Below are 26,914 nucleotides of genomic sequence, written 5' to 3' on the forward strand. Positions count from 1 at the left end.
AGGCTTGTCTATCTCAAGCAGGGCCCCCAACACTGTGTCTGGCCGCGCCTGTGGGAAGCCTGAGAGGCTAGGGGCTGGAATGCTTTAACATTCTCCACCACCCCCCCCCCCGGACCTGGAGCTGTCCCCCTAGGGTCTGCTCTGTCCTCTTGTCCTGCAGGCGGGCCCAGCAGGCAAGAGATCGCCTGCACAGGCCTCTGGACTAGCAGGCCATAGCCAAAGCACCAGAGGTCCTCTCTGACCGCTGCCGCTTGGTCGCTAAGGCTCCGCCTCCCAGCACCCTTTCAGCTCTGGCCACGCCTCTCAGCCTCCCACGGGAGCCCCCCCTCTGGAGTGTCTATCTCCCCGCCTCCTCAGCCTCCCCGGCAGCGTGTCTTCTGAGGAGGGGCTCTGAAATCCTCCAGACCTCAAGCCCCCACCAGGCCAGGCAACAGGGGATCAGAACAGACCCCTTGGAATGGTCCCTGGGTGATTCCTCTGTCACCCAACCCCAATCCATGGAGGCACCTGAAGGACACTGAGGGTCCTTCAAGTCCATCCTTCCTGCCCCGCTCATTAGAGCCTACCCTCTCCCTCCTGGAGTCCTGCAGTGGCCTCCTCAAGGCCTCCCTGCCTCCCACTCCGTCCACACTGCTGCTGGTGGTCCATTCCACAATGTGAATCCACTCGCGTGTCACTCTCCTGTCATAAAGGCTTGCGTGGCTTCCCAGAGCATGCAGGGTCAAGTCCTAAGCTCAACTCCAAACTCTTTGTCAGCTGCTCTGAGTCCCCCCCCCCCCCCCCCCCCCCCCCGCCAACACTCCTTTTCATTCCTTCCCACTCAACCTCTGTTTCGCTCAAAACAGCTTACCAATATGTCCCGTTCTGGTGGGACTCTGCCTTTGCACGTGCTGTTCCCCTGTCTGGAATGCCCTTCCCCACCTTGGCCATCTTCGGGCCACACAACTCAAGTCTCACCTCCTCCAGGCAGCCTTCCCTGACATCCCGAGTTCTCGGCTACCCCAGAGCCCCTTCATACTGGATTGCCATCCCCAGGCCTCCTGAGATCAGGAGCTGAGCTCTGCATCTCCGTGGCCCCACTGCAGGAGTTGACACACAGCAGGAGAGCCTGCCGGGGAAATGATGCCAAGAATGCAAAGGGAGTGTTGTGCCGGAGAAGTGGAGGACTGGGAACCAGGAGGTGGGGCTTCCACGCCAGGCTTCACCCCCAACCGCGGGTGTGCCAATGAGGACGGCTCTGCTCCTCTCTGCCTCAGTTTCCTCCCAGGCTTCCAGAAGGAGCCCATCACTTGTCCCTTTGTTCTGCTCTCCGGTTCACCAAACCCCTGCCTTCCTGGGGTTGGTCCTGGGACCTGGACAACTGCCCGGGAGGTCACTCTCCTGCCCCCACTGACCTAACCTTGGCCTTCCAGACATTTGACGAACAGACCGGGCAGGAAGCGGAGGCTCGCACAGTCGAGAGCGTGAGGTCAGTGCTCCGGGGCCCTGTTTAACCCCCAGAGCAGAGCCTCAGATCAAACGGCTTTATTCCACAGGGCGGCGGAGCTCACTTCCAGGTGAGAGTGAGCAGTGGAGGCCCGGGGGAAAGGTAGGGGTGGGGGGAGAACCCTACACCCAGGGCTCCCCCACCCTTTGGCTTACGGTGGCAGCTGGCCCAGCTGGCTGTCTCCGGGGCTCTGCGGGTCCCTCCTTGAGGGTGCCTTCCATCCACACCCCCCCTCCCCAAGTTCACGGGCTGGGATCTGCTCGGCATTGGCAGAGGGGAGCCCAGACACCTCTTCTGGGACCCGGAAGCCCCGTTGGTGCTGCTGAACCATTTCCCCCACCCCCAGAGTCAGCAGTGGAGGAAGGGGGAGGAGGAGAGGAAATCAGGTGACAGGGCTGGAATGTGAACCCCCTCAGCCGGGCCTGCTGACCATCCCGGCCCTGGGGTGCAGGGGGAGTCGACCACCAGCTGCTGGCCCTCCTCTTCCTCCTGTTGCCCTCCCCGGGGCAGATGTCAGGGAGCAGGTCGGGGACCACGGGACGCCACCCCCTGCCTCTGCGGGGCCCTGCTTGCCCCCAGAAAACTCGCTCCCCTGCCTCGTGGGTGCCCTGGCCACTTGAGTCCGGGAGGTGGGCCCCAGCTCCGCAGGGAGGGCAGCTCCTCAGCTCAGCACCTGCTGGATCCAGCCAATCACTCCTGTGATGCGGGTGTAGACACCAAAGTAATTGGGCCGGCCACAGCCCAGGCCCCAGCTGACCAGCCCCGCCAGGAACCAGCGGCCACTGGGCTCCTTACACACCAGCGGGCCTCCCGAGTCGCCCTGCAAGGGGGAGAGAAGAGACAGGGCCGCGTCAGGGTAAGGCGAGGGTCCTGGCCGCTGGGAGTTTTCCAGCCGACAAGAAAGTCACACCCCCTTCTGAAGCCTCTACTTGCCCCGCGCCTGGTAAGTGGAGAGAGCCCAAAGCAGCCCTGCCCGTGCTTCCGCGGGTCCTGGCCGTCGCGGAAGCGTCCGCGGGTGTCCCCACGCCCCACTCACCTCTGCCTCCCTTCTGTGGGCTCCCATCCCTTGCCACTGTGTCCCCTCGGGCAAAGTGCCTTGCAAGGGCAGGGGCCGGGACCGGGTTTGAGCCTTAGACCTGCCCCCCACGGTTCTCTTGTGATCTGGGACAACTTGGGGCAAACCCCTCCACCCCACCCCCACCCGGAGCCTCAGTTTCCTCATCAATGAAGTTGGGGCTAGCCAGCTCTGCGTCGCTGGGAGGCTTCGGGGCCTGGGCAGGCCGGTGCGAGCAGAGGGCCAGGCCGCGGGTGGCGGGAGGGCCACCCTCCCCCCCCTCCCTCCTCTCGCCCGCCCCCGCCTCCCCCAGAGTCACCTGGCAGGCGTCCTTCTTGCCCTTCCGGTAGCCGGCACACAGCATGCGGGGCGTCACCTGGTAGCGATAGGCCTCGCTGCACAGATCCTGCGGGATCAGCTGCACATCGACTTTCTGCAAACCGTTGCTGGTGGGGCCTGCCCCGTGCAGCCGAGGACGGAAGGCAGACATGAGATCTGACTCTTCCTCCCGCCCTTCCCCTTGTTCTCAGGAGCCCCCCTTCATCTGCTCTGCTCACCCCCTACCCCTCCGCCTCACCATCACTCGGCTCTGGCTCCTTGCAGCCCCTGGGGACACAGCCTCCCCCCCCCCCAAAGCCTATCAGGACTAGTGTCCTTCTCCCCACCCCCCAGCCCTTCCTGCTGGCGGCCTCTTGCCTGCACTGCTCGGTGACGGCTCCTGGGGGGATCTTTCCAGAGCGCACACCTGACCCCTACACTCTTCCCCTAAAAGTCATCAGTGCTACCCCAGCATCCAGCCCAGTGCTTTTGCACGAGTGCTTCACGTGAGACCCCGCAGGGAGCCTCAGTCGGCACTGTGCCTGGTCCCACCCTGAGATCTGGTCTGTTTGGCCAGCGGGGGGCTCGACATCGGTGTTTTTCTGGAAGCCCTCAGGTGGTTGGGTTTTTTTTTTTTTTTTTAATGTTTATTTATTTTTGAGGGAGAGAGACAGTGCGAGCCAGGGAGGGGCAGAGAGAGAGAGAGAGAGAGAGAGATTGGGAGACAGAATCCCAAACAGGCCCCAGGCTCCGAGCTGTTGGCACAGCCCAATGTGGGGCTCGAACTCACGAGCTGTGAGATCATGATCCGAGCCGAAGTCGGACACCTACCCGAGCCACCCAGGCACCCCAGCCCTCAGGCGGTTCTAAAGTGCAGGTCGGTGACAAAGCAGGAAAGACTATCCAATGGAAAAAAGACTGTCTCTTTAACAAATGGTGCTGGGAGAACTGGACAGCAACATGCAGAAGGTTGAAACTAGACCACTTTCTCACACCATTCACAAAAATCAACTCAAAATGGATAAAGGACCTGAATGTGAGACAGGAAACCATCAAAACCCTAGAGGAGAAAGCAGGAAAAGACCTCTCTGACCTCAGCCGTAGCAATCTCTTACTCGACACATCCCCAAAGGCAAGGGAATTAAAAGCAAAAGTGAATTACTGGGACCTTATGAAGATAAAAAGCTTCTGCACAGCAAAGGAAACAACCAACAAAACTAAAAGGCAACCAACGGAATGGGAAAAGATATTTGCAAATGACATATCAGACAAAGGGCTAGTATCCAAAATCTGTAAAGAGCTCCCCAAACTCCACACCCGAAAAACAAATAACCTAGTGAAGAAATGGGCAGAAGACATGAATAGACACTTCTCTAAAGAAGACATCCAGATGGCCAGCAGGCACATGAAAAGATGCTCAACGTCGCTCCTCATCAGGGAAATACAAATCAAAACCACACTCAGATATCACCTCACGCCAGAGTGGCTGAAATGAACAAATCAGGAGACTATAGATGCTGGAGACGATGTGGAGAAACGGGAACCCTCTTGCACTGTTGGTGGGAATGCAAACTGGTGCAGCCGCTCTGGAAAACAGTGTGGAGGTTCCTCAAAAAATTAAAAATAGATCTACCCTATGACCCAGCAATAGCACTGCTAGGAATTGACCCAAGGGATACAGGAGTGCTGATGCATAGGGGCCCTTGTACCCCAATGTTTATAGCAGCACTCTCAACAATAGCCAAATTACGGAAAGAGCCTAAATGGCCATCAACTGATGAATGGAGAAAGAAATTGTGGTTTATATACACAATGGAGTACTACATGGGAATAAGAAAGAATGAAATATGGCCCTTTGTAGCAATGTGGATGGAACTGGAGAGTGTGATGCTAAGTGAAATAAGCCATACAGAGAAAGACAGATACCATATGTTTTCACTCTTATGTGGATCCTGAGAAACTTAACAGGAACCCATGGGGGAGGGGAAGGAAAAAAAAAAAGAGAGAGAGAGAGAGAGGTTAGAGTGGGAGAGAGCCAAAGCATAAGAGACTCTTAAAAACTGAGAGCAAACTGAAGGCTGATGGGGGGTGGCAGGAAGGGGAGGGCGGGTGATGGGTATTGAAGAGGGCATCTTTTGGGATGAGCACTGGGTGTTGTATGGAAACCAATCTGACAATAAATCTCATATATTAAAAAAAAAAAAAGTGCGGGTCGGGTGAACTCCTGGTTCAACCTCCTCCCGGTGGCCTATGAGACCCCTGTCCTTCCTGCCGGTCCTCACCCAGACCCACCTGCCCCCAGCTCCCCTCTGGTACCGGCCGTTCTCAGGGCTCCCTGGGCAGCTTCCTGTGTGCTTAACCGGAACACCTTTCTCCTCCGCTTTGTTACTGCCCACCTGTCCTCCCAGCCCCAGCTTAGATATAGCCCCTCCTCTGGACGCCTCCCAGACCGTGCCTGGCTAGGCGTCTCCTCTGGGCTGCCACCGCCGTTGTGCCTCCCCACCCATGTCGGCTCTTAACACCGTCTCCCCCCACAGAATGTTCTCTTTTCATCTTTATAGTCCCTTTGCCCAACTCAATGCCTAGCATATAGTAGGTGCTCATAAATGTGCCCTTGGATGAATGAATGAATGAAGGAAGGAAGGAGCAAATGAATCAACCCTTGATTTACTCTTCTCCATCATTCCCTCCATCCAGTCACTTTCCATCTGAGCCTCAGTTTCCCCATCTTTAAATTATCCGCACGGTCCTGCTGGCCTGCCTCCAGATTGTAAATCATGTCCCCGTCTTTAAAGCCACCACCTTTAAGGGGTGCTGGACATGGCTATGGTTATGCCAGCCTGGGCCTATAGTCGCGGAACAGAAGTAGCCTCTAGGGATGGTCAGTTTAGGTGGGAAGGGGAGAAACCCCCCTGCTGCTGAGAGGCTGTAGCAAGAACAGCAGGGGGTCTGGGGTCAGGCGGTCCTAGGTTCCAACCCTCTCTGGCTGTGTGACTTTGAGCAACTGCTAAAAAAAAAAAAAAAATGTCTCTGTGCCTCAGTTTCCCCATCCATAAAATGGACCGTAATAGCCACCCTTCGGGGTGTCCGACGGAATACATGAGACCACGTTCCCTAAAACCCAACCTCGATGTAGAAAGTGGTAACAATTAAGAGCGCTCCCCAGGCCCCCTCCGCCCCACCTCTGTCCCAGGAGCGGAGGTCGGAGCTTGCCCGTGGGGCTGTTGGGTTCCTAGCCTGCCCCACCACCTCACCCATATCCCCCAACGGAACATCCCCCCCTCGACCTTCGTTCCCTTTAAATATGTCATGCAAGGAGGGAAGGGCCTGGAAGGCAGGAGCCACCCGCTTCTGTGACAGGCAGCCCCGGTTCACCCCGGGACCAGAGGGCCTCCGGGGTGGAGCCCTGGGGCCCTCTGCCCCGCCCCCTCGGGGCCCGGAAGCGACGGGAGGTGGCCCGCTCCCCGACTCCCTAGACCTGACCCCTACCCCACCCCCCACCCCCGAAGCCGGCTCACCGCCCTCGCGCAGGGCGCCCCAGCCCGTGATCCAGCAGTGCAGGCCGGGCTCGAAGAAGTGGGAGCGCGCGGGCAGGCAGACGGGGCGCACGGCGGGCGAGCGCACCACGGGGTGGTCGAGCTGCAGCAGGGCCACGTCGTAGTCGTGGCTGTCCTCCTCGTGGTAAGGGTGCAGGAGCAGGCGGCTCACCTTGAAGGACACCTCGCCCGGCCAGCGCGAGCTCTGCCACACCTTGCCCAGGAACACGGTCCACAGCGCTGGGGAGGCCATGCTGGGGGTGGGGAGGGGGCGCGTGCTCGCTCAGCCGCGGCCTCTCCGGTCCCAGCCCCTGAGGAGAGCCAGCTTCCCCACGTGGGCCGCGGGCCACCACACCCTCCCTTACCGCCCCCCCCCCGGGTAGCTGGGGGGGGGGGCGGGGGATACAGCGTGGGTGCTGGCGCCGGAATCCACCTGCCTGGGTTCCAGTCCCAGCTTCACCCCTGCCTCCGTGTGTGTGCGCCTCTCTAGCCCTCAGTCTCCCCGTCTGTGAAATGGGAATAGCACCTTCTACTCCTACGTTACTGGGGGGGATTCAGGTAGACTGTGCGTGTAAAAAAATTAGCACAGCGCCAGGCAGTGACGAACATTTCTCTCCTTTTTGTCCCTGCGCTTTACAGATGGGGCTGCTGTGAGCTCGCTGAGACCTGCCTAGTCCTCACTGGGGAGGGGAGGGGGCTCCGAGTGTGGAGCAGTCAGCAGAGAAGGGGCAGTGAAGACCCCCTCCCCACTCCCCCGCCCCCGATGTCAGGTCAGCGTCCAAATCTTTCTTTACCTTGCGGGCTGCGGGGAGCCAGGGAGGCAGTGAGAGAATGAGGTGGTCAGACTGCACCCAGAAAGAGCCCGCAGGCACCTGGGCTGGGAATGCAAAGCGGAGCTGGGCTCTGGGCTGCCTGGGGTGGCCCGAGGCGCTGGCGACAGCGTGGATGGGCCAACGCTCTGGGCGCACCGAGGGAACTTGGTCTCTGGCTCTGGATGTAAGGAGCAGGGGGTGGGGCGCCCCGATGGCTCCTGGCCTTTGGCTGGGGGCTGTGTAGACCCAGGACAGAAGAGGAGGTGGGGGAGGGGAGTCCAGGGCTGGCTGTCCTGGGGGTGAGGCGGGGCGGGGGGGGGGGGATGATGGGCAGGAGATGGGGGCCAGGTGGGGGGGGGGGAGGAGGTGTTGAGAGCCCATCGTGCAGATGGAGAAGACCTCCGTGGGGCTGGGTGGCATGTCCCTTCTTGGCTTCTTTGGGCCCCACTCACCAGGTTGGGGGGCAACCTGGCAGAGGGGGGGCATGGCCTATGGCCAGGTCGGGCAGTTCTGTCCTCTGCTGGTACCCCTAGTTTCCGGCCCAGCTCCTTAGCAGGAGCGCAAGAAATATTTCTGAATGAATGAGTAAATGAGTGAGTGGGGAATGAATCAGTGACCCAGCTTGAAGTAGAACAGAGAGGTTGAGCATCCTTTCTGGGGCCGCAGACTATGTTCATGGTGGAACCAGGACTGAACCCAAGGGTCAGAACAGCCCGTCTGTTGGGCTTCCACCACCCTTCCTTCCTGCCTGGATCTCAGACCTGCTGACCACCCCCTGCCATGGCCTTCTCTACCCCGTCTCTTGTGGTCTAGGTGCCCATGCCCCCCACTCACCTGTCCTCCTGGAAGCAGTGAGCGGCTGTTATCACCCAGCGGTCAGCGATCAGCGCCCCCCCACAGATGTGTCGGCCCCGAACCTGGAGGCTGGCCTGCCAGGGCCACTCGCCCTCCGAAGACACGGCGCCGCCCACTATGCGGCCGGAGGGGCCCTGGAGGCCACAGTCTGGGTGCGTGGGGGAGGGGCAGGGCCAGAAGCCGGTGAGAAACAGGCAGAGAGAGACGGAGAAGGGGAGGCATCGAGGAAGGGCAGAGGACAGATGGAAGGAGGCGGGAAAAAGAATAAAGGAGAGGACGGACCCAGAGCAGGTGCAGAGGCAGGACAGAAAGAGACGAAGTGAGCTCTCCTTCAGCTTCCCCGTGTGGGCACCTCCCTCCCCGCCACACTCCAGGGCCCAGCCGCTGGAGAGAGCCTTCTCTCCGCCCGTCTGCCCCGTTGAAGGGCCCCAGGCAGCCGCAGGCCAGGCTTACCACAGTGCTGCTCGTCTGAGCCGTCCCTGCAGTCCGGCAGCCCGTCACACTGCGGGTTGGGCTTCTTCACGCAGCTGCGGTCCTCACACTGGAAGGTGAATGTCCCACAAGGCACCCCTGCGGGAGAAGGGGTGGGGATGGGTCACCGAGAGTAGGTGCCCAAGCCCAAGGGAGCCTCTGAAAAAGGCCCAGGGAATATGGAGCCTGGAAGAGGCCGGAGGAGACTGCGGAGTGATCCCTCGGCCACACTGAAGGGGTCCCTGGAGCTCCTGCAGCGTGTCCTAAAGGCAGGCTGTGTCCCCTCCCCACCCTTCACCCCCTTCAGACTGGTGTGTTGAGAGCAAGGCTGTGTCTCCTCGGCAGGCTGTGACTCCCGAGATCGTGCCTGCCACTCCAGGTGTACCGGGAGGCAGAACTATGCCTCTGCTTTCAGACTAGGCTTCCAAGAACCGGGCTGTGCCTCTCCTGGCATTCTGAGGCTCCCCGCCTAGCCCGGCCTGCCTCCAGACCCCGGCCCCAGCCAGCCACCCGCCTGCTCCTCACCATCTTCGCCCCAAAGACCTTTCTGTGCCACCACCTGGTCTTGGCCTGCTCTCCTTTCCTCCCGCCTCTTTACATTTTACCTCTCTTCAAGGCCATGTTCAAAGTCCACCTCCTCTAGGAAGCTTTCCCTGCCTGATCTCCTCCCGCAGTCCAGACTTCCCGTGCTCCTGGACATGATGTCCAGAAGGTGATGGGCCAGTCACCCATCATGTCTTCCTACTAATGGACAATCCCAGAGGGCAGGGGACTTTTATTCCCAGTCCCTCACTCTGCCTCACCTATCCCTGGGTTGTCTGCAGGTGTTGGTTGGCTGGTTGGATGAATGGATGGATGCATGGGTGGTTGGATGGTTGGATGGTTGGATGGATGGATGGATGGATGCATGGATGGATGGATGGCTGGATGGTTGGATGGCTGGCTGGCTGGATGGATGGATGGTTGGATGGATGCATGGATGTATGGATGGATAGATGGCTGCATGGATGGATGCATGAATGCATGGATGGATAGATGGATGGATGGATAGATGGATGGATGCATGGATGTATGGATGGACAGATGGATGCATGGATGTATGGATGGACAGATGGATGGATGGATAGATGGATGGATGGATGGATAGATGGATGGATGGATGGATGGATGGATGGATGCATGGATGGATAGATGGATGGATGAATGCATGAATGGATGCATGAATGCATAGATGGACAGATGGATGGATGGATACATGGATGGATGGATAGATGGATGGATGCATGGATGGAAGGATGCATGGATGCATGGATGGATGGATGCATGAATGGATGGATAGATGGATGGATGGATGGGTGGATGGATGGCTGCATGGATGGATGCACGGATGGATGCATGGATGCATGGATGGATGGATGGCTGCATGGATGGATAGATGGATGGATGCATGGATGGATAGATGGCTGCATGGATGTATGGATGGACAGATGGATGGATGGATGGATGGATGGATGGATGGATGCATGGATGGATAGATGGATGGATGCGTGGATGGATGCATGGATGGATGCATGAATGCATAGATGGACAGATGGACAGATGGATGGATGGATGCATGGATGGATGGGTAGATAGAGGGATGGATGGATGGATGGATGGATGCATGCATGGATGGATAGATGAATGCACGGATGGATGCATGGGTGCATGGATGAACAGATGGATGGATGGATGGATAGATGGATGGATGCATGGATGGATAGATGGATGCATGGTTGGATGGATGGATGGATGGATGGATGCATAGATGCATGGATGGATAGATGGATGCATGGATGGATGGATGGATGGATGCATGGATGGATAGATGGATGCATGCATGCATGGATGGATGGATGGATACATGAATGCATAGATGGACAGATGGATAGATGGATGGATGCATGGATGCATGGATGGATGGATGCATGAATGGATGGATAGATGGATGGATGCATGGATGGATGGATGGATGGATGGATAGATGGATGGATGGATGCATGGATGGATGGGTGGATGGATGGATGGATGGATGGATGGGTAGATGGATGCATGGATGGATGCATGGGTGGTTGGATGGTTGGATGGTTGGATGGATGGATGGATGCATGGTTGGATTGATGCATGGATGCATGGATGGATAGTGAATGCACGGATGGATGCATGGATGCATGGATGGACAGATGGATGGATGGATATATGGATGGATACATGGATGGATAGATGGATGTATGGATGGATGCATGGTTGGATGGATGGTTGGATGGATGGTTGGATGGATGGATGGATGGATGCATTGATGGATAGTTGGATGCATGGATGGATGCATGGATGGATGCATGGACGGATGGATGGATGGATAGATGGATGCATGGATGGATGGATGCATGGATGGATGGATGGATGCATGGTTGGATTGATTCATGGATGCATGGATGCATGGATGGATAGTGAATACACGGATGGATGCATGGATGCATGGATGGACAGATGGATGGATATATGGATGGATGCATGGATGGATAGATGGATGTATGGATGGATGCATGGTTGGATGGATGGTTGGATGGATGGATGGATGGATGGATGGATGCATTGATGGATAGTTGGATGCATGGATGGATGCATGGATGGATGCATGGATGGACGGATGGATGGATAGATGGATGCATGGATGGATGCATGGATGAATGGATGCATGGATGGATAGATGGATGGATGGATGCATGGATGGATGGATGGATGCATGAATGCAGATGGACAGATGGATGGATGGATGGATGGATAGATGGATGGATGGATCCATGGATGGATGGGTAGATGGATGGATGCATGGATGCATGGAGGGATGGATGCGTGGAGGGATGGATGGATAGATGGATGGATAGATGCATGGATCGATGGGTGGATGGATGGATGGATGGATGCATGGATGCATGGATGCATGGTTGGATGGATGGATGATGCATGGATGCATGCATGGATGCATGGATGGATAGATGGATGAATGGATGGATGCATGCATGCATGCATGGATAGATAGATGGATGCATGGATGCATGGATGGATAAATAGATGTATGGATGGATGCATGGATGGACAGATGGATGGATGGATGGATGGATGCATGGATGCATGGATGCATGGATGGACAGATGGATGGATGGATGCATGGATGGATGGGTGGATGGGTAGATGGATGCATGGATGGATGTATGGGTGGTTGGATGGCCGAATGGCTGGCTGGCAGGCTGGCTGGATGGCTGGATGGATGGTTGGATGGATGCATGGATGGATGGATGGTTGGATGGATGGATGCATGGATGGATAGATGGATGGATGGTGCATGCATGCATGGATGGATGGATGCATGGATGGGTGCATGGATGGATGGATGGATGGATGCATGGTTGGATGGATGGATGGATGCATGGATGGATGCGTGGATGGATGCATGGATGCATGGATGGATAGATGGATGCATGGATGGATGGATGGACGGATGGATGCATGGATGGATGGATGCATGGATGCATGGATGGATGGATGGATAGATGGATGGATGCATGGATGCATGAATGGATAGATGGATGGATGGATGGATGGATGGATGGATGCATGGATGGATGGATGGCTGGATGGTTGGATGGATGGATGGATGGATGGATGGATGGATGGATGGTAGGATGGATGGATGGTTGGATGGATGGTTGGATGGATGGATGGATGCATGGATGGATAGATGGCTGCATGGATGGATGCATGAATGCATGGATGGATAGATGGATGGATGGATAGATGGATGGATGCATGGATGGATAGATGGCTGCATGGATGGATGCATGAATGCATGGATGGATAGATGGATGGATGGATAGATGGATGGATGCATGGATGGATAGATGGCTGCATGGATGGATGCATGAATGCATGGATGGATAGATGGATGGATGGATGGATGGATGGATGGATGCATGGATGGATGGATGGATGGATGGATGGATGCATGGATGCATGGATGGATAGATGGCTGCATGGATGGATTCATGGCTGTATGGATGGACAGATGGATGGATGGATAGATGGATGGATGGATGGATGGATGCATGGATGGATGCATGGATGGATGCATGGATGGATGCATGAATGCATAGATGGACAGATGGATGGATGGATGGATGGATAGATGGATGGATGGATAGATGGAGGGATGCATGGATGGAAGGATGCATGGATGCATGGATGGATGGATGCATGAATGGATGGATAGATGGATGGATGGATGCATGGATGGATGGATGCATGGATGGATGGGTGGATGGATGGATGGATGGATGGATGCATGCATGGATGCATGGATGGACAGATGGATGGATGATAGACGGATGGATGCATGGATGGATAGATGGATGGATGCATGGATGGATAGATGGCTGCATGGATGGATGCATGGATGCATGATGCATAGATGCATGGATGGATAGATGGATGGATGGATGGGTGGATGGGTGCATGGATGCATGGATGCATGGGTGGATGCATGAATGCATAGATGGACAGATGAATAGATGGATAGATGGATGGATGGATGCATGGATGGATGGGTAGAGGGATGGATGGATGGATGGATGGATGCATGCATGCATGGATGGATAGATGAATGCACGGATGGATGCATGGATGCATGGATGAACAGATGGATGGATGGATGGATGGATGGATGGATGCATGGATGGATAGATGGATCAATGGATGGATGGATGGATGGATGGATGCATGGTTGGATGGATGGATGGATGGATGGATGCATAGATGCATGGATGGATAGATGGATGCATGGATGGATGGATGGATGCATGGATGGATGGATGCATGGATGGATAGATGGATGGATGCATGGATGGATGGATGCATGGATGGATAGATGGATGGATGCATGCATGGATGGATGGATGGATGCATGAATGCATAGATGGACAGATGGATAGATGGATGGATGCATGGATGCATGGATGGATGGATGCATGAATGGATGGATAGATGGATGGATGCATGGATGGATGGATGGATGGATGGATAGATGGATGGATGGATGCATGGATGGATGGGTGGATGGATGGATGGATGCATGGGTGGTTGGATGGTTGGATGGTTGGATGGATGGATGGATGCATGGATGGATGGATGGATGCTAGGTTGGATGGATGGATGGATGCATGGATGGATGGATGGATGCATGGTTGGATTGATGCATAGATGCATGGATGCATGGATGGATAGTGAATGCACGGATGGATGCATGGATGCATGGATGGACAGATGGATGGATGGATATATGGATGGATGCATGGATGGATAGATGGATGGATGGATGGATGGATGGATGCATGGTTGGATGGATGGTTGGATGGATGGATGGATGGATGGATGGATGGTTGGAAGGATGCATGGATGGATGGATGGATGCATGGTTGGATTGATGCATGGATGCATGGATAGATATTGAATGCATGGATGGATGCATGGATGCATGGATGGACAGATGGATGGATGGATATATGGATGGATGCATGGATGGATAGATGGATGTATGGATGGATGCATGGTTGGATGGATGGTTGGATGGATGGATGGATGGATGGATGCATTGATGGATAGTTGGATGCATGGATGGATGCATGGATGGACGGATGGATGGATAGATGGATGCATGGATGGATGGATGCATGGATGGATAGATGGATGCATGGATGGATGGATGGATGGATGGATGCATGAATGCAGATGGACAGATGGATGGATGGATGGATAGATGGATGGATGGATCCATGGATGGATGGGTAGATGGATGGATGCATGGATGCATGGAGGGATGGATGCGTGGAGGGATGGATGGATAGATGGATGGATGGATGCATGGATCGATGGGTGGATGGATGGATGCATGGATGCATGAATGGATAGATGGATGCATGGATGCATGGTTGGATGGATGCATGCATGGATGCATGGATGGATAGATGGATGAATGGATGGGTGCATGCATGCATGCATGGATAGATAGATGGATGCATGGATGGATGGATGGATGGATGCATGGATGCATGGATGGATAAATGGATGTATGGATGGATGCATGGATGGACGGATGGATGGATGGATGGATGGATGGATGGATGGATGCATGGATGCATGGATGCATGGATGGACAGATGGATGGATGGATGGATGCATGGATGGATGGGTGGATGGGTAGATGGATGCATGGATGCATGGATGCATGGATGGATGTATGGGTGGTTGGATGGCTGGATGGCTGGCTGGCAGGCTGGCTGGATGGCTGGATGGATGGTTGGATGGATGCATGGATGGATGGATGGTTGGATGGATGGATGCATGGATGGATAGATGGATGGATGGTGCATGCATGGATGGATGGATGCATGGATGGGTGCATGGATGGATGGATGGATGGATGCATGGTTGGATGGATGCATGGATGGATGGATGCATGGATGGATGCGTGGATGGATGGATGGATGCATGGATGCATGGATGGATAGATGGATGGACGGATGGACGGATGGATGCATGGATGGATGGATGCATGGATGCATGGATGCATGGATGGATAGATGGATGGATGCATGGATGCATGAATGGATAGATGGATGCATGGATGCATGGATGCATGGATGGATGGATGCATGGATGGATAGATGGATGGTTGGATAGATGGATGGATGGTTGGATGGATGGATGCATGCATGCATGCATGCTTGGATGGATAGATGGATGTTTGGATGGATGCATGGATGGATAGATGGATGGGTGCATAGATGGATAGATGGATGGGTGCTTGGATGGATGGATGGGTAAACAATGAATACAGACATGAGACTGGGCAGACCAACAAACGAGTGGATTGATGTTCCAGTAGGGAGACTGACAAACAGCTAGAAGGATGGATAAATGAGTGGATGTAAGGTCCAATAGGCAAATAGGTAGGTAAAGAGACCAATGGTTGGATGCGTGCATACATGCATTCATAGATACGTGGACGGAGGATGGAATGATGGACACACAGGTAGTTAAGTGAATTCATAGATGAGTAGATTAATGGTTCAGTGGATTGGGAGGCAGGTTGTTGGACAGATGGGTGGATGGATGGTTGGACGGACGGACGGATGAATGGACATATCAGCATCCATACAGATGGGTTGGTAAGTGTTTGGACAAGAAGGCAGAAGCCCTTGCTGAAGAAGCATGCGGAAGGGCTGGGCTGTCTGGCTAAGCCCATTGTTTGGTTTTCCTCTGGACAGCTGGTCACCCCCCACCCCTACCTCCCTGGCACTGCTCCTCATCACTCCCGTTGAGACAGTCAGGCTGCCGGTCACAGATCCTGGACAGTGAGATGCACGTGCTGTCTTCTTGGCACTGGAATGTGGCTCTGCAGACTGTGTGGGGACACACAAAGGAGGCAGGTGAGAGAAGCCAGAGAAGCCAGGCCGGGACCCTGTGCTGCCTGCAGAACATGTGTTATGATCCCAGATGTCTTTCTTAGCTACTCTACCCACCAAGTTTCACAGCAACCCTGTGAGGTACTGTGAGGCACCCCGTTTCATCAGTGGAAAGAGAAAGGAAGTGACTTGTCCAAGGTCACCTGGCTGAGCCAGAACTTGCAGCCAGATGCTCTGGTTCCAAAACTGAGGCACCTTCCCCAGCACATCTCCCTTCCCTCCCGCTTCTCTCCCCAAGGATGTAAAATTGGGTGGGACGGGGTTGGGGGAGGCCTGGGGAGGTCACACAAGAAAAGGCTGCCCCGGTGGTGAATCTGGGGGCCCAGAAGCCAGAACTCAGAGGGACAGGCATTATTCCAAGAGACCACCAGGGCCGGGCAGTGGGGAACATAACTCCAAGAAGATGGCAGCTGCAGTCCGAACCCCTGAGTAGAGGAGTGAAGACCGCACTCGAGGGAGGGAGACACAGGATTATCTCCCTGGCCGCCCACGCCTCGCCTGTCCCTGCACAACAGCCTTCCCCTTCCTGGTCCTCCAGCCACTCTGTTCCTTCTTGGACAGCCGGCTGGGGGCCATGACCTGATGGAGAGAAGCCCTGAGCTGGGAGTCAGGAGACCTGGGGTCCCACCTTATCCCTGCCCCTGCCCCACATGGCGGTCCAGGGGAGCCCACTTTCCCACTCTCTGCTTCCATTTCGCCACCTAGCACAGCGAAGGGAGCCCACTTCCCGGATGCCGAGAAGGGGGACCGCGCGTGACTTGAAGAAGGGGGCTCGGCTCAGCATAGAGAAGAGAGGAGGGGTGCGACGGGTGGGCGGCTCACCGCAGTTCCGCTCGTCCAGGCCGTTGGGGCAGTCCTTGACCCCATCGCAGGCTGGCACACACAGGCCATTCACAGAGCAGAGGAACTCTCCAGGGCAGGCTGGACGGGGAGGGCGCCGTCAGGACACGTGTCATCGTGCAGACATGGGCAGACGGACACACTGCATTCGTGTGCTCACGCACGCGCCGGTATGCACAGTGCAGGAGGACATACGTGGCCAGGCACACAGACCCAGCACACGCACGGGGGCGTATGAGAGGGTGTGCCCAAGTGAACGCACGTGCGCGCGCACACACACACACACACACACACACACGGTCCTTCTGTCCAGCCTCTGGGGATGGGAGGCAGGCGGGAAGAAGCTGCAGGGACGTCGGGGGGTGCCCGCCCTGCCCCCCAGGCTGCCCCTACTCACGATCTGACTGGTTGTATAATCCGTAGTGCACCTGCACGCCGGGCCCGGTGAGTGGGATCTGGGAGGTGAAGTTCACGGTGATGCTGGCGCTGGCCACCACGGGGATCCTCTCGGCATAGGGCTGCAGGGTGCGCAGGCCACACAGCCTGGGGGCGACCGAGAGAGGCTCAGGGCCACACAGGCCGGCCCGAGGGAAGGGACAGCTTAGGTCCCCGCGCACAGACAGGGCAAGGGCAGAGCAGCCGGAGAGGAAGGGGGAGCTGCTCCCCCATCGTCCACCTCATCTGTCTTGACTTCTCCCTTGGGTGAACGCTCACCCCCACAGTCATCTTCTGGAAATCAGCCTCCGTCATCCCCCTGCTCAAAACCCTTCAGTGGCTCCCCATTCCCTGCGGGATAAAATTCAAAGCCTGGCTCCCTAGCAAGTCCGTGGCCTTCTCTGAGCCGCACGCTTTCCTGCCTTAGAAAATAAGGGAAATGGTCACCCCTGTTGACTCCAAAGCCGACAAAACTTCAGTGTGTCAGTAGAGGGAGGAGTCTTTGACTGGTCTACTGGGTGTAGACAGGAGATGACGCTCCCCTTGTGCTCAGTGTGGAGGGGGGCAGGGGGAAGGCAGCCGTGTGCCCCCTTCGGGCACCGTCCTGCCCACTGAGAAGCCTCCATAGCCCTGAGGGTCTCCCTGTGACTCTCTCTGGACCTGAGGGAGACACCGGTTCTGCTCCCAGGACCAATACAATAGAGTAACGCTGACGGCCATCAGCTTCTCTGTCCCACGAAGGGGCGACCATTTCCCCGGCCACAGGAGGGCCATCACGTCCTTCCGGGACTCCCCCACCCCAAGATGATGCCCTCGTCCCCACAGAACAGGTGGGAGAACTTCCACAGAGGGGTGAAGTTCTGCCCAGAGAGCAGGGAGAAATCTTCCCATCTCCAGGGATGGAGGTATGGGGGGGGGGGCTCATCCCACCCCACGCCTGGGGGCACCTTGCCTCCCAGAGCACGTGGGCATGCTTTCACCAAGGGGGGTGGGCAGCCCACCCCCAGAGTGACAGGGTCGCTACCCAGACAGCAGCCTGGGGTTCCCTCCCTTCGCAGATGGGATCCCCTCCCTGAACAGCTCATAGGAACGCCCCCCACAGGGAAGGGAGCACCCTCACAGAGCAAATAGGGATGCTTTACAGACGCAGGAAACACCCAGAACACAGGTCAGAAAACACGCAGACAGAAGGGAAAGTGCCCCCCCCCCCCCCCAGCAGAGAGGACGGGAGGAAGTCAAGACAGCAGGCGGGAATGCCCCAAAGCATGATGGGAGCATCCCACAGCAGATGCAGCCCACAGAGCAGCTCCCCTGATTTGCAGACGCCGGGTACCTCCCCGGAACTTCTAGAACATGGCAAGCCCTCCACAGTTCACCTGACTAAGCAATGAGTTCATTAGCAAACACCCGAGGAAGATGTGGGGTTGTCTTGTCCGGCCCCTCCCACATCGACAGCAACATCGCAAGGCCTCACGGCCCAGAGATTTCGAGGTTCTTGCCACAACTCCATCTCGTGACACAGGGATTGTTCTCGTCCCCATTTTCTAGATGAGGCTTGGGTAGGGAATCATCGAGGTAAACCAGAATCCAGGCTGCTCAGGACCTAGGAGGACGCACTCAGCCCGCTCTGGGGAGGGGGGGGGGGGCAGATGGGCACCCTGGCCGTCACTGCAACGTAAGCCCCACTTCCCGGGTTCCGCCACCGACCTGGCTTAAGGTCCGGCCTCCTGCTGGTGTCTAGTCACAGTGAATCCTCTCCTTGCCTCCAGACCAACAGGCAGTTCTCAAAGTGTGGTCCGGGGCACCTCAGGGCGGGGCGTCCAAAGTAAAAATTATGTTCATAATAATGCTCGGATGATACCCGCCACGTTCACCCGCATTCTCTCAACAAGGATGCGGGGGAATTTTCCAGAGACTACACGATGTGTTAGCGATAATGGCAGCCGGTTGAATGTGGAAGCAGATGTGTGTATCCGGTTCTGGTCTACTAATCCAGTTTAGGAGAGAGTTGCAAAGACGTGAAACGATCTTTTTTCCCGCCAACTGTTTTTGGTTTGGGAAAATATATTTTTTTTTTTTTTGCAAAATATGTTATTTATGTTAACATGTAACGGGCTCGTTATTTTTTTCGTTTTCATTAAAAAAAATGTTTTTAATGTTTATTTATTCTTGAGACAGAGACACACCGTGAACAGGGGAGGGGCAGAGAGAGAGGGAGACACAGAATCGGAAACAGCCTCCAGGTTGAGCTGTCAGCACAGAGCCTGACGTGGGGCTCGAACCCACGAACCGTGAGATCATGACCTGAGCCGAAGTCGGACGCTTGACCGACTGAGCCACCCAGGCACCCCTGGGCTCGTTATTTTAAATGAACTGGTGTTTTTAAATTTGCGTACCTCTAATTTCTAATGCTGTAAATGTAGATGATATGACCCGCATAAGAACGCTTTGGGGCGCTCAATAATTTTAAAGGGTGTAAAGGTGGAAAATTTGGAGAAGCCCGGCTCCTCCAGTCCAAGGGGACAAGACAGGGAGGAAACGCCACTAGGGGGCGCCTTCGAGCAGTCCTGGCCCTTGTCCTTTTAAAACTAAGGAAGCAAAGCGGGTTTGGGCTGGCTGGCTGGCTCGTCCATCGGACTGTTTCTAACGTGGACAAATGTTATCATGGATTATTATGCCCGGAGATTTTCCCTGAGGAGCAGGGACAGAGGAGGTAGGAGGTGGGAAATACGGGGCCAGGGGAAATGTGTCACAGCACAACCCTGAACGTGTTTAATTAAGGCTCAGGGGCGTGAGGCACTGTCCCACACAGTCAGGGACAGACTGTGGAGAGCCAGGGAAGGAGCCAGAGCCAGGTGGGAGAGGAGTGGAACATTTCAATCTAGAAGAATCTGAGGGCCGCGTGGTCACTCTGAGCTCTGGCTCTCATGTACCAGTGCGTGCTGACCGGACATTTTCCCTACTGGCATCTGAGAGAAGAAATTCCAGAATCAGCCCATGGCTCAGCCTGGTGTCCCCGGGACCTGTCTGGGCAGCATCTGGGGCTCACTCTGGAGGGCTGGGGCAGGGGCTGGCGACAGCCTTCCTGGGGCAAGTCTCTCCATAAGAATTCAAGGCAGAGGCTACAATCTAGGGACTCAGGCTGACTCACCCAAGTTAAAGACGGTCTGTTTCGTCGATGCAATGTTAAAATAATTTTTTTTTCAAGTTCAGTCAGCCGCTAATGTCACATAATAATCTAGATTCCTCTTCTGGAAAGGAAGCCCCAGGAACACTGGCTGGAAATAATCAGAGGCATGTGTAGGGCTGCAGCCCGCCCCTCCCTCTCCTGCTCTCCCCGACGCAGCCTGCCTCACGGAGTGATGCACCAGCTGGGCCCCTGTGTGCATCTGCATGTCTGGATCCTGCTGCAAAGCCTTCTGGGGAAGGGCATGCACCCCCGCTGGCTCTCTAATTCCTCCCCGTCCAAGCGTCACCTCCTCCCCCACCAGCCCTCTTCAGGAGGCGCCAGGAGTCTAAAGGCCGTGGAACCCAGCTCAGCTGCAAAGCGTGGGGGTCTGGAGGCACATGTTTGCGCAGTGGCCAGCTTGCTTTCTCACCTCTCCAGGTTGGGGGTTTTTCCTTCTCGCCTGACCCAGACTGTCAGAAGAGACCCTATCAACCTTCTTGCATATCAGCAACTCCACACCGGGAGGAATTCAAGAAAGATTGGGTGGGTGGAAGGAAGGAAGGAAGGAAGGAAGGAAGGAAGGAAGGACGGAAGGAAGGATAGATGGATGGAAGGAAGGATGGGTGGATGGATAGATGGGTGAATGGATGGAAGGGTGGGTGGATAGAAGGAAGGAAAAGTGGGTGGGTAGGTGGATGGATGGATGAATGGAAGGAAGGAAGGAAGGAAGGAAGGAAGGAAGGAAGGAAGGGTAGATGGATGGAAGGAAGGATGGGTGGATGGATAGATGGGTGAATGGATGGAAGGGTGGGTGGATAGAAGGAAGGAAAAGTGGGTGGGTAGGTGGACGGATGGATAAATGGAAGGAAGGAAGGAAGGAAGGAAGGAAGGAAGGAAGGAAGGGTAGATGGATGGAAGGAAGGATGGGTGGATGGATAGATGGGTGAATGGATGGAAGGGTGGGTGGACAGAAGGAAGGAAAAGTGGGTGGGTAGGTGGATGGATGATGAATGGAATGAAGGAAGGAAGGGAGGGAGGAAGAAAGGAAGGAAGGAAAGGTAGATGGATGGAAGGAAGGATGGGTGGATGGATAGATGGGTGAATGGATGGAAGGGTGGGTGGATAGAAGGAAGGAAAAGTGGGTGGGTAGGTGGATGGATGGATGAATGGAAGGAAGGAAGGAAGGAAGGAAGGAAGGAAGGAAGGAAGGGTAGATGGATGGAAGGAAGGATGGGTGGATGGATAGATGGGTGAATGGATGGAAGGGTGGGTGGATAGAAGGAAGGAAAAGTGGGTGGGTAGGTGGACGGATGGATAAATGGAAGGAAGGAAGGAAGGAAGGAAGGAAGGAAGGAAGGAAGGGTAGATGGATGGAAGAAAGGATGGGTGGATGGATAGATGGGTCAATGGATGGAAGGGTGGGTGGATAGAAGGAAGGAAAAGTGGGTGGGTAGGTGGATGGATGGATGAATGGAAGGAAGGAAGGAAGGAAGGAAGGAAGGAAGGAAGGAAGGAAGGGTAGATGGATGGAAGAAAGGATGGGTGGATGGATAGATGGGTAAATGGATGGAAGGGTGGGTGGATAGAAGGAAGGAAAGTGGGTGGGTAGGTGGATGGATGGATGAATGGAATGAAGGAAGAGAGGGAGGGAGGAAGGAAGGAAGGAAGGAAAGAAGGAAGGAAGGAAGGAAGGAAGGAAGGAAGGAAGGAAGGAAGGATGGGTAGATGGATGGAAGGAAGGATGGGTGGATGGATAGATGGGTCAATGGATGGAAGGGTGGGTGGATAGAAGGAAGGAAAAGTGGGTGGGTAGGTGGGTGGATGGATGGATGAATGGAAGGAAGGAAGGAAGGAAGGAAGGAAGGAAGGAAGGAAGGAAGAAGGAAGGAAGGGTAGATGGATGGAAGGAAGGATGGGTGGATGGATAGATGGGTGAATGGATGGAAGGGTGGGTGGATAGAAGGAAGGAAAAGTGGGTGGGTAGGTGGATGGATGGATGAATGGAATGAAGGAAGAGAGAGAGGGAGGGAGGAAGGAAGGAAGGAAAGAAGGAAGGAAGGAAGGAAGGAAGGAAGGAAGGAAGGAAGGGTAGATGGATGGAAGGAAGGATGGGTGGATGGATAGATGGGTGAATGGATGGAAGGGTGGGTGGATAGAAGGAAGGAAAAGTGGGTGGGTAGGTGGATGGATGGATGAATGGAAGGAAGGAAGGAAGGAAGGAAGGAAGGAAGGAAGGAAGGAAGGATGGGTAGATGGATGGAAGGAAGGAAGGGAGGGAGGAAGGAAGGAAGGATGGGTAGATGGATGGAAGGATGGGTAGATGGATGGAAGGAAGGAAGGAAGGAAGGGAGGAAGGATCCAGGATGGCTGCCTGCACGCACACATTCCCTTCCCTGAGGACAGATTACGTGCGAAGGCGGGTCAGAAGGCGCAAGCACTAAAGAAGGGAGCACAGCAGCGTCCGGCGTGGCGGCCAGAGCTCCGGACCCAGAGCCGCAGAGCCGAGCTGGAGGCCAGCTTTGCCACGTGAAGCAGCTGCGTGACCTCGGGCACATCGACCTCAGCAAGCGTCAGTTTTCACATCTACAAAATGGGGGTGATAATATCTCCCTTGCGGGGTATTTTAAGGAACACATGAGAAAACGACTTCCCGGAAAGCCAGCTGCTGATGCCATCGGGCTGTGAGCTCGTCTAGGGCAGCAGCTGGAGCTGGGCCTGCACACGGCCAGCACCCAGCCCTGGGGTCGGGCTGACCTCAGTCTGGCCGGGAGCCCCCGTGGCTGCAGGCAGTGCTGGCCACCCAGCGGCTCAGAGGACTAGGAGGGCCACCCGTAGCCAGGTCAGGCACAGGGGGCTCCCGCGGGCCCAGGGAGCCGGTGCTTCTGCCTCTCCCGTCAGCGGGAGGGAAGGGGAAACGATCGGGCAGATCACGAGAAAAGTGACATCACAGGGGAGGAAGCTGGCAGGAGGCAGATTCCCGGTAAAGGGGAAACCTATGCTGTGGTGACGCCCAGCCAGAGCGGGTTCTGTGAAATCAAGCCGCCGGTGGCCAGGCTCACTAGGCCACGTCCCTCCCCGCCGCCTCCGGGCCACTCAAAGGGCGTGAGGCCTCGGCCGTGGGCGCCGGGAGAAGCCGGGTAGAAAGGAGGGAGGTGGGGAAAGGCAGAAAGGGCCCAGAGGAGGGAGGCCACAAAGCCGAGGATGCCCAGCCTCTCCTCATCGCTACATCGCCACCTGAAGGGCAAGCCCCCTTTGCCCCCAACCCGCCCTCTATCGCTCCTCGTCCGTGGCCATTCTGGGTCCAAGGGCCGTGCCCTCCCCCTCCCTATACACCCTGTGCCTGCAAATCAACACCCTTCCCCGGACCTCTCATATCTTTGCCACCCACACAAGCAAATTTTCCAACAAATGCTCATTCAAAGAGTTTCTCAGCGTCTACACTGGATGATCATTATCAAAAAAGAGCGAAACCAGAGGAAATGTTTGTCCGGTGCTTATGATCTGGAGACACACGTCTGCCTTCCCTTCCACACTCAGACATGGGCAGGAACCCCGGGGGGCCGGCCTGGGGCGTGAGTCTCCACCTGGGGACCCTGGATCCTTCCCGAAGGTCTCAGGAGATAGAGGTGGGACTTCCCAGGCCGTTCTCGGAACTGGCGAGGGCCACAGAGGCCGTCAGTCCTCTCACCCGGGTGCCGGCGGGCTGGTCAGGAGCGCCGTGGCCAAGAGAGTGAACAGCCAGCACGGCTGCTCAGAGGCTCTGCAGGAGAACCCGCACTCGGGTGGGCACTTACGGGTGCAGGCGAACATGCGTGGACTCATGCACACAGGCATGCGTACGCACACCCACACACGCTTTGGATCCGACCGCCTCGCCCGACTCTGGTTGCAAGAGTGACTCCCCTGGGTCCCCAGGGAGCTCCCTGAGGATAAAGGTGGAGGTGCCCAGAAATGACACCCGCACGCTGGGACCCATGGGACAGGGTGCCTTTTGTTTCCCGAACAGCACGGGCCTGAGGTCGCACCACAGGCATTTTGCCTTTTTTCCCTTTAACCACAGTCCCTGATGAATTGCCAGGGCCCCGGAAAGGATGACGACGAGGCAAGGAGCGTCGTCAACCCTGTGACCTTTTGTCTGAATAGCATCGACCGACAAAGCCCGCGTTGGCGAACGTGGACACCAGTCCCAGAATCCGAGGCTTTTAGAGTCCTGGAACCTTTTTGCATTTTATGTCCTGGAATCTCAGACACTCAAACTCCGTGAAGCCAAGACGTCGGGAACTTTGCACGTGAGCCTCCCAGCCTCTGAGGCCAGAATCCTGGGATTGGAAGGGAGGGCAGAGGCCCGACCCTACTAGGTGCAGAAGCTTCTCTCCAACGTTCTTGGACCCCACCCCGGCCGGCGAGGCTACTTCCAGATCCCTCTTCTGTCCCCAAACGTCTGCCGCCCAACAATGGGGCCCCGGGAGGGCCTCCTACTCCCCCTACCCCCGCAGCCCTGCCTGTAACTTACATCATCTCACTGCTACACGTGCCCGAACCTTCCCCTCTCCCTCTGGGGGCCGCTCCCGCTCAGGGCTTAGGCATGGAGCCCCTCCCATCATAAGTATCCCCTCCCCCAAATGTCCCAGGTCACCCACCTCTTCCCAGACTGGGGAGAGCGCGTCTACACTGCCTCCCTTCCCCACCACCCTCCCGCCTCACTCCTCGCAGCTGTCAGGGCCACCGGGGGCCCCAGGTTGCCTGCCCCAGTCCTCCTCCTACTGATCAAACTGCATCCCCGGATGACCCACGGGCGGCCCCGCTGTGTCCTGTCCCACCTCCCCGAGGGCTCACTTCTTCCTCCGAAACTTTGTCCCCCGGGGGCCCAAGTCAGGACAGACAGCAGGGCAAGCGTCCCGTGGGTGACGTGGGTGATACGGAGCGACCCTGGCGATCGGCCACCCTTGGTCACAGCAGGGTGTGGGGTAAGGGAAGAGGGGTCCCCGGGTGCACGTGGAGTCCTGTGGCTCCGGCATCGTCTCATTTGAGAATTCAGGGTACCAGACAGTGGGGTGACAGCAGCCAAGGAAGCGAAGCCATCCCGCCCAAACCAGAATCAACAGCCAAGGTGTCCGAGACCTTCGGGTGGCAGGACGGGAGGCTGGGGCCGGGGCGGCGGGCCTAACAGCCTCGCCTGTGCCCTGTGCCCTCTTCCTGCGCTGCCCCTCTGAGGTCCGGGACGTGGGCTCCCCAGGCGGGTGACTGTGGGGAGAGGAAGGGGGCCCCAGGGGGTGGGTACCTCCGGTTCTGGATCGTCCACTGTCCCTGGGTGCACGGCAGGTCATACCTCTGCCTCCGCAGAGCATAGGCGTCAAACCAGAGGGCTAAGCCGTAGTCCAGGGAGGGCACCTGTGACAGAGGAGTGGTCACCACGCGGCCCGTGGGCTGTGGCTGGGCTGGTGGCCCCACTTCCCAGCCCCGCAAAGGGAGGAGGCCTGTCGACACAGAGGGCCTGCCGGGGCTGAGGTTTGTCTGTCACTCAACACACAGGCACCACTGCGGCCAAGGGAGGCAGACCTTGGCCACACTTGTCCTCCCCCTCCCGGGGAGATGTGCACCCAGGGCCCAGCCTGTGGCTGCTCCAGCAGGGGCAGGACAGCGGTCCCCTCCCCGCCGGGGCTTCCTGAGGTCCATAGGGTGCCCTGGGCAGAGGGCAGATGGGTGGCAGGGCACGGGGCTCACCATGAGGTGCCAGGAGCAGTGGGTGCTGGGCGAGTAGTAGCTGGGGAAGTAAGGCGTGCTGAGGACGCCCTGCGGCTCCAGACGGCCCTCCAGGGTCAGGTTCACCTCGCAAGCTGGGGCCCCGAGAACAGCTGTTACACAGGGTCCCCCCGGTCCCAGCTCGCTGCGCCTCCCAGCAGGTGAGAGGCAGCCGCAACCCCACCCGCATCCTGCCATTAAACCGTCGAGCTCAGTGGTCGAGTGTGAATGTGTGGCCTTGGGCCTCAGTTTCCCCATCTGCAACACGGGGGCCACAGTAGCACCTACCTCACAGGGCAGCTAAGCCGATTAAATAGACACACAACGCACAGAGAGCCTGATCGGGGGTGAGTCCTCAAATAAATGTTACCTATTGGCACGAATTGTGTTGCCCTTGAACGTTTACTACACGTGGTCACCACTGTGCAAGTCTCGCGGTTCTGGGCATCGGGGGAGGGAGAATCATTCCCCTTTGCAAAGCTGAGATTCCGAGAGGAGGAGGGACCTGGCTGAGGTCACACAGTGAGAGGGCGAGGGATCAGGAGGGTTCCCAGGGGCCCCGCCACCTCTCCCCGGAGCCAGGGTCACCTTGTCCCCCTCTCCTCTGAGCTATGTCAGTGACTCCCTGGAACCAGCA

General features: G+C 56.5%; 1 protein-coding gene across 6 annotated transcripts in view; it reads right to left on the reverse strand.

Moving 5' to 3' along the window:
• Positions 1-1,455: 1,455 nt before the first annotated feature.
• TMPRSS6 (transmembrane serine protease 6) overlaps positions 1,456-26,914 on the reverse strand; it is a 45,456-nt gene continuing 19,997 nt past the window's right edge. For 5 of the 6 annotated variants that reach the window (XM_023257462.2, XM_045062319.1, XM_023257463.2 and 2 more), the window contains 10 exons: positions 26,260-26,372; positions 25,817-25,926; positions 17,329-17,474; positions 16,914-17,012; positions 15,915-16,028; positions 8,515-8,631; positions 8,041-8,209; positions 6,377-6,648; positions 2,860-2,996; positions 1,456-2,306 (listed from right to left, as the gene is read on the reverse strand). In XM_023257462.2, the coding sequence (XP_023113230.2) occupies positions 2,148-2,306; positions 2,860-2,996; positions 6,377-6,648; positions 8,041-8,209; positions 8,515-8,631; positions 15,915-16,028; positions 16,914-17,012; positions 17,329-17,474; positions 25,817-25,926; positions 26,260-26,372 (1,436 nt within the window). In that variant the 3' untranslated portion in view covers positions 1,456-2,147. The remainder of the gene's footprint in view (positions 2,307-2,859; positions 2,997-6,376; positions 6,649-8,040; positions 8,210-8,514; positions 8,632-15,914; positions 16,029-16,913; positions 17,013-17,328; positions 17,475-25,816; positions 25,927-26,259; positions 26,373-26,914) is intronic. The other variant, XM_023257464.2, reaches the window with a different exon arrangement.

This window comes from Felis catus, chromosome B4 (genome assembly GCF_018350175.1).
Source record: "Felis catus isolate Fca126 chromosome B4, F.catus_Fca126_mat1.0, whole genome shotgun sequence".
Classification (NCBI taxonomy): Eukaryota; Metazoa; Chordata; class Mammalia; order Carnivora; family Felidae; genus Felis; species Felis catus.